The sequence below is a fragment of the Lissotriton vulgaris genome, chromosome 8 (assembly GCF_964263255.1).
Source record: "Lissotriton vulgaris chromosome 8, aLisVul1.2, whole genome shotgun sequence".
In the NCBI taxonomy this organism is placed as follows: domain Eukaryota; kingdom Metazoa; phylum Chordata; class Amphibia; order Caudata; family Salamandridae; genus Lissotriton; species Lissotriton vulgaris.
In genome coordinates, this window is record NC_141696.1 from 206004607 (window position 1) to 206018375 (window position 13769).

The 13769-nt window shown below is 38.9% G+C and overlaps 1 protein-coding gene across 1 annotated transcript in view; it reads left to right on the forward strand.

Moving 5' to 3' along the window:
- Positions 1-13769, forward strand: part of LOC147696877 (N-acetylated-alpha-linked acidic dipeptidase 2-like) — a 699908-nt gene that overhangs the window by 656633 nt on the left and 29506 nt on the right. Inside the window, exons 18-19 of the mRNA XM_086933985.1 lie at positions 8646-8910; positions 9208-9289. Coding sequence (XP_086790111.1) covers positions 8646-8910; positions 9208-9289 — 347 coding nt within the window. The remainder of the gene's footprint in view (positions 1-8645; positions 8911-9207; positions 9290-13769) is intronic.

A 13769-nucleotide genomic window follows, 5' to 3' on the forward strand; every position in this document is an offset into this window, starting at 1 on the left:
CACAGACGGGTTTGCCAGAAGTGTGTCTAACAGAACAATATTGCTCCAAGAACATATTGTTATAGTGACCTCCACACACATAGTGGCCTCTAACAAAACGTAGCTCATAAGTAGCAGCAGGACCACCTATTTTCAAGCGAAACAAGCTAGCAAATGTGATGTTAGTTTCCTTTCAGTGCTGCAAGACAGTTCTAGCCCACGTTTGTTTGCTAGCCATATTTTTCTAGCGGACAGTCAGAGCTACTCCCTGTCTAATTGTAACAGGAAGCCCCAATTCAGAAGAGGTTTATGACTAGACAATGAACTTTTCTAACAAACTAGGTTCTATTGATTAAATGGAAGATGGATCTCCTGAAAGAGAATGGTATTGGCCCTTGCGTCCCTAAACATAATCCAAGCTGCATCATGTTTCCCATGCCCAGTGCTCATTCACTTTCCACCCAATGAAGTTCAAGATACTGGAAATATTGGACTAGGCGACAATGCTTCTTTAGAACTTGGGTCTCCTGAAGACTTGTTTCAAAGTAAAGCATTGATTAACCCACTCTCCCCCTGTGCGCTGCAACTCAAATATTTGATTTATGTGGCAGATTGTTTGGCACTATCACTGCAATCACCCAAAAGATCAACCAGGAAGATACTGGTAATAAAATGAGTCAACTGGAGAGTTCTTTGATGAACAAATTACTTCAAAAATGTGCAGTATTCACTAGTCGGGGAGGTGGGGGTCGGGAGTTGGTAAACAATATGCTATCTGGTGGCATGGGAGGTCAAATTTGAATGTTCCACCAATATTGTTTAGATTAGAAACTCTAGTTCCTCCTTTGTTACAGATGGCATTGAAGTATGCCATCTCCCCTGCAGACACTTACACCCCTAGCTTTGTATACCAATTTTATTTATACTATCAGTATTCAGTACAAAAGGTGGTTAGGCCTTGTTATATCTACTTGCAGAAGTTAGTGTACTTACTCTTTTTTCCCCACACAATATCATCATAGCCATTTTAACATCCTTTGGATTCAAGTCTTTTTTGACAGGTCTTTGCTACGAATAACTTCAAAATCTGTGACAGTAGTTGGTGCGGGCAGTGTCGTCTGGTGACTTTAAAGTGGTGAGGTGTAAATGTTCAGAGTGAAATACAGATGAAACTTTTGAAATATACAAGGGTAAATTGCAGACTTTAAAGCAAATTTTGTATTGCCATACTGAAAAGCTTCACGTCCTAATTTGAGAATGGACTTTGTCATTTTTCTGAGGGAAAACTCTTGTACTCACAGGCCAAACCTGACATTCAATCTGACGCATGGACCTGCCAGTCGGATACTTTTCTCAGGCCTATTCAATCACAGGGATCACATCCAAGGCCCCTGAGACCTCGAGGAGAGCAATTTGAGACACTGTGTTTGTCAGGCAGAGATCCCCTTCGAAGTCCAGCCCAGGTCCATTTGCTGGGATTTTTCTCAGGAATGTCCTCTTCAGCTTTTTTTAACGTTCATTGAGCCACGCAGGGATCTCCCTTATGGTCTTTTGAGAACTTTCTGTCCATGGAATTTAAGTGGGAGGTTGTCCAAACCCTTGAGGTGATTCTCACAGATCACAGAAACCAAGTGCAGCAGGTTCAGTCCATCTGGTATATTTTTGCAAGTCCAGCAGTGTTTTGAAGATAGCTGAGTGAGGGTCCAGCTTTCTAAGATGCACTATCCTGTAGATCCGGGACACCCTAAAGGCACTCCTAGCTCCTGTCTGATCAATGGAGGTGCTTAGGCCCTGACCTTTCACTTATTACAGCAGTTCCTTGCCTTACTGCAAACAGGTCCAAAATGCTGTGTGTCATTTGTGAGATGATGAAAGTCTTCAGCCACACTAAACGTGGGCTCTGAGTGTGTGTTTTTGGTGAGTGTTTTATGGTAATTCAAGTGTATTGGCACATTTAATACAGAAATCTATATTGAAGCAGGTAACAAACCGAGAGACAGGGTTTAGTCTGTTTCAACACAAATATTTGGCACGTGACAGCAGTACCAAGTACGCAGAGTCCTTATTGTTGTTTAATGTTGCAGTGAACATGAATGTGGGAAACATCGTATTTAGAACGAGTGTCGATAAAAAACAGATTCACATATTTATATTTACAGTGTAGATTACACAGCCTGTTATTATCACATTGTAGTATCATTGACTTGTGGCTTTTAAGAACCTACTTCTTGAATTTAGAATCACTTTTCAAAGGAAACCGGCTGAGGTCATACCCACGAGATATAGTTTCTCTCACTGCACGGTTCTAAACCCTTGTGCTCTGGTTACTATTACTGATATTATTATTGATTTGGTGCTATTATTTTAATTATATAACTTGCCAAGGTCATGCTGAGTGCCAATGAATGCTGAGTCTGAAGAACAGCCAGGCCTGGCATGTAACTTATAGGTACATGCATCATTGTTGGCTTTTGCGATTTCTTAATTGCGATTTCTTAAAATTCCTTAATTGCGACTCGCAAATTGCGAATCGCAATTAAGGAATACATCCCCATTCATTCCTATGGGCCTAGAGGCCCATAGAAATGAATGGGAAGACATTCTCAATTTGCGATTAGCAATTAGCAAATCGCAAATTGAGAATGCGATTTCAAGGGTGCAGGGGTGTCCAAAGGACACCCTGTTGCACCCCTGAAATCAATCTGTGCACATATGTTGTACACACACATGCCCTTAGGTCAGGTGTATGCACAACATGTAACTTTGAGAAATGCACAAAAGTGCATTTTTCAAAGTTTTCGCAAATTACCATGAGGTTCAACCTCATGGTAATTTTCTCCCCTTATTTGCGAATTCGCAAATTTTTTAAGTTTGATGCATTGCAATTAAGGAATCTCAATAAGAGATTCCTTAAATGCAATCGCAATTTAAGAAATCGCAATTTTGCGATTTCTCAAATTGCGAAAAAGGACAAAAATGGTGATGCATCCCAAAAAGTAAAATTGCATTAGCAAACTGCCGAATTTTGCGATTCGCACCATTTGCGAATGCAATTTACAATAATGCATCTACCTGGAGTGCAAGAAAAAAAGGCAACTGCTGTCTTTCACTTCCCTTGTGCACAATACAGTCATTGATGCTGTGCATAAGGGGAAAAGAAAAGCATTGCCATTGCATAACCAGAGTTAGTGCATGTCTGGCTAACCTGACATGCGCTAACACAGCAGCCAGGGAAAAGGGAAATGACTATTTTCACAAAACATTGGCCTTTGACTCACAGTGGGGTTCACACCCCAATAGAGGAACCACTACTGTTGCAGGGCACTCATTATGGCAAGGATAAGAAAACATAAGCATACATACATCTACCTTTTGAAAAGTAGTACAAGGTATTGGAGAAAGGTGCCTAAAATGAACCCTATATGAAGATCCTCAACGCGATATCTAGTATTACATGTAGGCATACAATTTGATGAAGAATAGGTTTAGATCTTGGTTGTTTCACTCATCAGTTTAAGTTGTTAAGAATCTATAGTTTTTTTCGTTTTGTTTTTGAATTAATTTTAATTCTTTAAAAAAAAATCAAATTAGGCCTAATCTAAGCATCCAGATGCCAGACAGCTAAACACAAAGATATTCATAAACAAATCTGTAACATAAGAGACAGACTGTTGGTCGTGGATTTTAGTCTTGGTTCTTCAACAATGTAATAATAATTTTCCAAATCCTTCAGTATCTTTAGATGAAAATAAAGCTATACATGTATAAGTTGATACTTTTATTTTAATGGCAATTCATCTCTGGCTACCACTGCTAATAAACAGAGTGTTGTTAGAAACTCCAAACCAACAAGGTTTCTTTAAATTTTTCTGTTTTACAAGCACCAGAGGGCGATGCTGTAGTAGTTTAGTTGAAAGAAAGAAAAATGTTGCAGATTAGCATGCATAACATTAATAAACATACAGAAATTAGTACCGTAGTTGTAAGAAGTAATCCATGGAGATAATGAAAGAGCATAATAACAATAACTTACATATTCATATTATAAAATATTGGTAACTAATACTTTAAGAAAATAAAAAAACATGTATATGGTTACAATATGAAATGAAGTAATTGTTATTTGCATAGTCAATTAAAACCATTGCAATACAACCATTAAAATTACGTCTACACGCAAGAACGTATATCACTACAAACATTAAAATTACATCTGCATACATAAAATGGTATATCTTCTGTCTCAATTTTTCATTTAGAATCATAAAATGGCAATTTTGTTTGACGATCTATATTATAATGAGATATAACTTGTATTATAATATTATCTGAGAGGCAATTAAGAGTCAAGTTTTGACATTTTCTTTTCCACTACCTTCATAAACTTCACAAAACTACAGTTCAACTGCGGGTCGTGGGGTGCAAAGCATGCAAGAACTGCTTGTCTTCGTGAGCGTATTCCTTTCTGATTAAATTAAAATTTTAGCAAATGTTTTCGTTCCTCCAGCAATTTGTCACAGCAGCACAACAGATGCAGCATATCCTCAGGCCCCGTGCAACATAAGAGACATAGGGATCACGCCTTATCCTTAAGCCAGTGTGGAAATGGCAGATGCAGGGTAACAGGCCCAATCTGTACTTTAAAAATTTCTATTTAGTAGTTTGTGAGTAGCCCAAGTCAAGATAGCTCTGTGGTGCTTGTGCGGAATAGGCGTTTAGGGTCATCCAGCCATGTGACCTTTTTGCAAGAGATGCCTTGTCTTCAGCCCATGAGAGATGTTTAATTGTTTTCCTCACCAGTTTTTTAACTGTTATATCTTTGGTGGGGGTATTCCAAAGCTGTTGTAAACCGAGATTCGCCAGGCTGCTTTTCAGATACTTAGAGGATGGTGACACTGGGTTTTGCTCTAGTTTCATCCATAAATAATCATGTAAGGTTCCCTGTTTAGTTTTTTGCACTTTGTCCCAAGCGGTAATGTACGCTCCCTGTCTTGCCAGAAGCTGTTTCTGGCAAGCAAAACTCAATACTAATTTGAGCCGGGGAGGTGTGTTTGGCCAGGCTAAAAATAATCCTATATGCAGCTGTAACTGTATTGTCCAGAATCATTGCATCTCTGCCTCTCTGTACTTCACTATCATAAGTCATTTTTGGCAAGAGCTTGGCTTGTATTACTTGTGTCAGAGGCAGTAGAGATGGGCTGGTGAGTTTACTGTTTAGTGCTTTTAAAGAGATTACTACGGCAATGCCTTTACCTCCAATGCTGGCTTTCTGAATAGTAAACTGGCCGCCATTGTCAATCTTGACTCCTAGATATTTATACACTGACGTATCTTCAATATGGATATTGTTCCAAAACCAGGTGTAGGAATTTTTCCTTTTCTTATTGATTGACATTGTCTGTGTTTTCTCCAGATGTATTGTTAGTTGATTTGCATCTGAATATCTCTGTGTAGCATCCACAAGATGTTGCAGCCCTACTTTTGTATGGCTGATTAGGACTATGTCATCCGCATAGAGAAGACTTGGCAATGATAGCCCTCCTAATTTGGGTGCATGAGAGTTGCAGCTATTGAGGATCGGAATAAGGTCACTTAAAAACAAGTTGATAAGTATGGGCGCTAAGACACAACCCTGTTTAAGACCCTTGTTGGTTAGAATGCCTCTTGACAGGAGTGAACCGTCACCCAGCTTTACCTGGATCCATGTCTGTGTGCAAGTTGATCAGCAGGTCTAACAGTGGCCTTGGTATACCCCACCTCTCCGATTTGGACCATAGAAGGTTCAGATTAATATGGTCAAAAGCAGCCTTTTAATCTATAAAGCAAAAGTGGATAGGCATTTAAGTTGTTTTAGCCTTGTCAATTAGCAGGTCCATGGTAAAAATATTGGTGGTTGTCCCAACTGATTTAGCAAAGCCATTCTGTTTAACCGGAATTAGGGATTTCTCTGTGGCCCAGGCCTGCAATTTCTCCAAAAGTATCCCAACAAAATATTTTGCCTTGTTGTCCATAAGGACAACCAATCTATAGTTTTGTGGGAGAGACTTGTCCCCAGATTTAAAAATCGGAGAAATGATAGAACCCTTCCAGGAACCGGTCAATCTATTGAAGTGTTTAATTTCCAAAAAAAGTGGCTTGAGTGCTACAGCCCATTAATTTTCCTCCTATTTTTAAAGAATGGGCGGTATTCCATTCGGGCCTGGCGCCCTCTCTCTTCTTCCTTTTTTGATTTGATGCTTAATTGTTTTGTGTAAAATTGTTACTCCTTCATTCGCAGTTGATCTATAGTTGTTGTTTTTATCAAAATTTCTTATCTTATCACCTTATCAGTTTCTGTCTCCAAGAGGAAATCTCTGTCTTGATTAAAATTATTTCTATGATGATTTGCCCATACTTCTGTGATATTAGAGGAGCCTCCGTCTTGCCTAGGTTGTATGAAATAATTTATGGTCATCCAAAATGTTGCACCATCACTCTGTTTGGTATCCACGTGTCGTTTTGCCCACATATTATCGTCCACAGATCTGTTCGCTTCCCATTTTGTTTTTTTCAGCGACGTCTTTAATTCCTGTAAACGATTATTTTTCACTATTTCCATTGGGTTACGCCTAAGTTGTCGCATTGTATAATAGATTGATTTTTTTTATGTACCTGATCTTCTCTTTAGGTTCTTGTGTAAAGTGTTTCATTCTGCTGCGGATCAGTCCCACTTGTAGCTTAGGACTTGTAGAGTAAGTAGCCATTGTTGTTAAAAAATTATCCCATTTCTTAACTTCGCTAGATCCAATTCTATCCTCAAAGTGCTGCTTAGCCTTTTCTAGTATGCTTTCCTTGATCGCTGCCGAGTACTTGATCCTTTTATAGTTGATATTGTAAACTGAATCTTTAGGCACCAAGGATAGCTCAAAACTGAAGAACTAAGATATTGTAGGTTTATAATACATTAGAGTTGTGTGCATAAGAGTCCAGAGTAAACCGCATGTTAGCGTTAAGAATAGTAGAATCATTACGGGGACATAATAGTGATTATTGCCCACATTGTAGAAAAGTATCCAATTCCACCAAATTTTAGCAGATTGTATGCTAGCATCTTTCCAGTTGGAAGCGATTGATTTAACTGCTGTAGATATGAGAAATTCAAAAAGTATACAATCAGCAGGTGTTAGCAAATGTGGAAGGGCATGGGATTTCTAGATAAATATGTTAAATTATAAAGGAACTTGTAGTTGAAAAATCTGTAAAATAATATTCCATACTTCTATCCAGAAGGTATAAAATAACAGGATAATCATACAGTATATGCTGCAAACTTCCCAAATTTGTTTTACAGTGCCAGCAATTTGGTGTGTCAGTTAGTTTCACTTCAAACATTTTAGCTGGAGACCAAAAACATTTGTATAGCAGGTGTATATTACTTTGTATCAGAGTAGCATGGAAACACACTGCAATGTTACACAACCAAATTGATTTCCATTGTATAACAGAAGGATTATCAAAGTCTGAAGACCATCTGTGGGCTAAGTTAACAAATAGGGTTGAAGCAATTGTGAGTTTTGTTTATAAACTTTGAAAGCAATATGACCTGATCTAATAAAAAGGCTTAGAAAGAAATCCATGTTAGATAATTTAGCAAATGTAGTAAATTATTATAAGCATCTAAAATGGACTTGAATATCAGTTTGAATTTATAAAAGTGAGATTGCGTTAAATGTTATGTGGTTCTTGATTCTGAAAAAGAGTAAAACATATCTCCTTGACAAAGGTCACTAATATAGAAATTGCCAGTTTTAATCCAGAAATTCCAGAAAGATATAGGTTTATTAATCTTAATGTTGGGGTTGTTCCAAAGTAAGACCTTTTAAAGATCGGATATTAATATCAAATTTATCTTAAAAAGAAAGTAATGCCAATTTAGTGGCATATAATATGGACAAAGGGCGCAACAATAGATTTGTGTTTGGATGGAAAGCGGCTTATTTAGAATTGTTTTCCCCAGTATTTGAGGAAGCAAAAGAGTAGTGTGCAATTGTTGAATAATTTAACCTAGTAGTGTGTGCTTCCTTTGATTTGATTTTAGGAAATCTGATAATAAATAAAAAGATTTTCAATTGATTAATATACTAGATATTTGGTTCTGAAATCTGTCTGGTCTATTATTTGATTTTTCTTGGATTTGTCATTTTCTTTTGAATGAATCAAAGCCAATGTGAGTGATACATTGTGTGAAAGACCTGACATGTTTATGCAATATTAGAGTGTGATGATCAAACCGGTCCAACATAACAGGAACATTTTTCTGGATTTGCCTGCGTTCAGTGGCGAGGTCATGAAAATAATCTGCGTTGCTAGTTCCAATTACACACCCCAGTAATCCCGAATTCCACTCGGGGGCAGGAATGATAAGAACGTTCAAAATATATGTTTTTTTGTGTCAGATGATGTTTGAAAGGATAGCACCTTGTAGACAGGCAATGCCTCAGATTTTAAGTTGAGCGGTCAACCTGGGGTTTTTTGTTGTACGTTATTAATGTCGGTCACATAACATTACCTACCTATGCTGATAATTGCAAGCAATCGTCTTACATCAATCAACAAGACTGTTTTATTTAGAACAGCCAAGGCCTATATATTGATGCATTTTTTCAAATAATTTTCCCCTTCTCTAGAAAACAGATAAGTACAGTAACTACCCAGTTTATCATACTGTGTATGAGACCTTCGAGCTGGTAGAAAGATTCTATGACCCTACGTTTAAGAAGCACTTGGCAGTTGCACAGTTGCGTGGAGGACTTGTTTATGAACTTGCCAACTCCAGGATCATCCCATTTAATGCACGGGATTATGCTGAGGCCTTGAAAAGTTATGCTGACAGCATCTATAAAATTGCTCAGCAGCATCAAACACAACTTCAGCAATATGGTGTATCGTTTGGTAAGTATTGGCATGCAATGGTCTAACAAAACTTGTCTAAAACATTTTCAGACAACTTTCACCATAAATAATTTTTAAATAACTCATTCTCACCAAAGTGGCCATAGGGTTTATGCTAGTGAATGGGGTTGCTTCCTTGTGCGCTCTTATTCTAACTGTTGCATAATCTGTCTATTAATGTGCAATTAGCAGAAAAATGTAGGCATTCGGGGTCTCAAATGCTAAGCTAGATGTCCTTCTTTTGTCTCTTTTAAACTTTACATCATTTTAACACTTCAAAATATTTTACTTTTCCAGACTCACTTTTTTCTGCTGTGGAAAACTTTACGAAGACTTCCATTGAGTTCCATAAACGAATTGAGCAACTAGACATGAATAAGTAAGTTCAATCAGTTTTCAATCTTGTTATGGCACTCAGTGGTCTGTACTGTTGTGTTGTTTCTAATGAGTAAAACAGTCATGTCACACAGGTTCCTCCATGCCCTTTAATAATGTAGCTGAATCAAAAATGAAAATATAAATTAAGAAAAAAGCAAACTCAAATTAGTGAAGACCTTTTCAGATATATAATCCTGGCGTGTTTACCCAGAGTTGGAAAAGCTTCTAACTAAATTTCCAAATTTAAAAATAGATTAGTGGTATTATGTTGGAAGTACCTTACTGGTGACAATGTACACATCTCTCCCTCAGTCAGAAGACATTCTTCAATCTTAAATGTGCTCATTAATGTATTAATGTTCCTTGTGAGGAGTGTCCTGATGAGTCCAACTTATCCTCTGTTTTCTTGTTACAATACTTACAAAGATTACCTGTTCTCTAGATTTGTCCTGACTGTCCCCAGTGTTTCACAGTCTTTTGAGAATTTGTCATTTAGAAATTCTGTTCTATGCATACCATTTCCATAGACTGCCTCGTTACTTTTAGAATTATAGATGGTAACAGTGAATAATGTTTTTCATTGACATGTTCTAAATAACATCAAATATACAAACTAGCAAAACTCGATTTGTCGATGATGTTATTCAGAACCCCCGGGGTGAAAAACATCACTGTTATTCAGTTTTACCCATGTACAGTTCTATGTTATGTATAGCCTTTGCACTTACACCCAATCCATAACCAAAGGGTTCCTGTCACCCTACTGCACCTCCCTCTTTATATACCCTCAGCCTGACCAAATTAAAAAATAAATGCACAGCCAAATGTCACCCACGCCCACCTTCACCACTCTCTGTGCTGCCGCAGCAGCCCCCAGAGCTCCACTCTCTGCTCTTCACCCTCATTCGAGCAAGGAGCCAGTGCTGCTATGACAGTGGCTCTTGGAATGCTACTGGTCAGTGCAGCAGGCTTGTCTGTCTGGGCAGATCTGCAAAGACGTGCACTGTCAGGAGAATGGGACAGTTGGGAGACCCAGGAGAGGTCAACAAGGGTGCATGATCCTACCAGCTACCATTCTGATACCTTGCTAGTGTCTGCACAGAACAAGGAGCGGAGGGGGGAGCATAGGTTGATGCAAGCACTCCCCATGGGACATAACAGTGGACATCAACTTTTGTTTCCTACTGTTTGCACGTCATATCAGTAAATAACTAGATTTCAACCTGGTTATCATTGCCTAAGGATCTCTGTAAATGTCATACTTATAGATTCTTTACTAGGAAATTATGCCAAGGATAAGCCAATTGTGGGCATAGGTTTTTGCACTGAGAGTGCCTGAGTAGTCCAGTAAGCTGGTGGGCGGCTTTGTTTTTTCAGCCATTTAATTGCAATGGAGATGACTGTAGACGGTTTCCATGGATTGCTCCTAGAATATGCTCATGAGGCATATCAGTTATCTACCTAGTATCTCCTCCCAGGTGTACCAGTTAGATTGCACATTGTATTGTGCCCAGACATTTTTAGAACTTTCTTTGGCAAATAAGATGACTTCATTGTATTATCCCCTGTATTCCTTCCTTCCTAATTCCCTTCTCATCTGCAATGTAGTTAGGGAGTGTTAGCCTCCCTAGAGACTGGAGCAGGACTGAGGTTGCCTAACCTCCAAGATGGCAGTGTTTTAGTCTGGTCACGTCTGAATATTGGTGCCCTGAGGAGCTGCAGTCAGAGTGAGTGTTTCAGATATCTTCAGTGCTCGTGATCATCTGCCTGCTACAGACCACCTATTGGCAGAAGAAGATACTGTGTGGTGATGTCCTGCCAGATGTATATATAACCTATACCAAGGTGCCCCTGCCAGCTTAATCTCTCTTGCACTGTGGTGTACGGAAGGAGCACTTTGTGAAGAGTATTTCACGGTTCTGTGCATACACCACACCAGTTAATAGTTGTCCATCCTCTTCACCTCTCTGCTTTTGATATAAGCAAATTGTGAATTGACTGACAATTGATCATTATTGAGCCCAAAAAAGTAACCTAATTTTTAATAAATGCACTCTGATGTGTTTGCATACTAGTTTGGTGTAGGCACATACCAGTGGAATAGATATTAAGCTGCCTCTGTGCACAAAGTACAATCACACTTGCATGACTTGAACAAACCAAAAAGCTTGATGGAGCTCATAAACAAATTCTGAGACGTTTCTATTCAAAAATTCAAATTCACTCACCCACAACATCTGTTAGTCCTAATGGGGGATTTTACCCATAATTTGGTCCCCAAGATGGCTTAACAAATGTAAGAGGATTTACTATCTGCCTTAAATATACAATATGCTTGTTTCCCAGTAAATGAAGCTACAGGAAGGGATGTTGTCTTGTTACATTTTCTTATATCGAATGGGTTTGTGTGTCTGAATGTCTGTGTGCCTGCAGACATCCCAGCAAGGAAAACCTTCCTGTATGTCAACAAGATTTATCCAATAGATTATGTATTTGTGCAAGCATGGGTCTTCAATCTTATTAGCAAATTCGAGGTACTACGGACGGAGGGGAGTCTCCACCACCCATTAAGTGCAATCCTTAGTCTGGGCATAGTTCCAGAAAAGAAGGGGGTACTCCCTGTAAAGTTTTGGTATCCAAAATGATTAAGCGCAAGAATCTCAGAGAAATATCTAAATATATTGAAGGCTTTCCAATACACATATAGAGAATTTATTGTTGAAGAGATAGCCTCTGTCTTTATTATGTGGTATGTGGACATAACTAAAGAGGTTTTTGCTTAACCTAAAAGTTGAATTTAAGGTTTTTAACAACAATCAAGATACAAACAAGATCAAGAAGTATACTAGGAACTGCTGGTTTGATATTCAATGTAGACTTTTAATACAAAGAATAAGGAAGCTTGAAAGACATGCAAGGTTCTCTAGAAATAAAGAGGGTATATTCCGATTTTTGAATCTAGGGAAAGTGTTTAAAAATGTGGTAGAAAGTACGAAACAGGCCTTTAAAGCAGAATGTTGGAAAATAATGCTTGAGACAATAGAGGTACATAATGTTGGGACATTTTGGAGGCTGGTACAGAAATGGTTAAGAAAAGCCCAAGGGAAATTGACAGAGTGGGAGAGGATGTTTGGGTACAGTGGCGGCTGGCAGGAAACAGAGGTGGTGAGGCTGGGGGGTTTGAATTTTTTTTTTAAAACACATATCTTTAAAACGGCTGTCGTCTCTCAGTCGCGTTGCTGCTCTTCGTCGATCCAAACCAGGAAGCACCCAGGCTCCCCATATCTAATCACAATGCTACGATGCAGCGTTGTGATTGGTGATAGGGTGATTCTTACTGTCTGTGGATGCATTCTTACAGACAGTCTGATTATTCTATGAAAGAATGAATTGGGGTTTTAATCATGTATAAACTGTTGAGCAATTTTTTTTACTGCCTTTATATGGAGTTGACGTTGAAGGTCAAATCTAACTGTGGGCCGATTTGAGGTATTTATGTTGTACTTGTGTTTTATGGTGCTCTGTTTAAAAGATCAAGGTTTAAATAAGCATATGCTTGACTGACTGAAATTCACTTACAAAGTCAGAGAAGTGACATGTGTGTGAAGGTGTTTTGATGCTTTTGAAGATTGTGAAGGCAGAAATTGCAATGATGAAGATTTTTCAGGTAATTAGTGCTGCTTCCAACAACAGACTAGATATAATGAATGAATGACTGACCCCTATTTGTATAGCGCACATCTACTCCATCTGGAGTGTCCCGGCGCTGGCAAGTTAGCAAGTGCATACCCTACTCGGCTTAGTTTTTAAATAGCCAAGTTTTCTGCTGTTTTTTGGAGTGTGAGGGCACTGTTAAAGATCTCAGAGCTGCAGGCAGTTTATTCCAGAGGTGGGCTACCAAAAAGCCAAAAGATCTGCTGCCTCTGCATGTCAGAAAAGCTTTGGAGATGCAAGCCAGGTCGACGTTGGACAATTTAAGTGTCCTGGTGGGTACATAACGGATGACTTGTTTTCTAAGACAGGCGGCACCTGTTCCATGGAAGGCTTTAAAAAAAATAACAAGAGCCTTAAATGTTATTCTTTCCCTAACTGGGAGCCAATGTAAGGACTTCAGATGGGGGGTCATGTGTGATCTGGGTTTAAGTTTAAGAATTGATCTTGCTGCTGTATTTTGCACTACCTGGAGAGGCTGTATCCGGTAGTCCTGCAAACCCAGATAGAGGGCATTAGCATAGTCCAGTCCTGACGTAATCAGAGCCTGAACCACTGTCCTCCTGGCATCCAGGGGGAGAAGGGCAGACATTTCTTAAGCATCCGTAGTACTCCAATACAGGTTCCTATTAGGGTTTAACCTTGGGTCTGCATCAAGAGCTCGTTGTCCAAGTGGATTCCTAGGTTTTTTACTATAGATTGGGCAGTGCTGGGAGAAGGGAGACCTGATGGCCACCACTGAACCCAATTGTTCTCCACCGGTTGGCCGA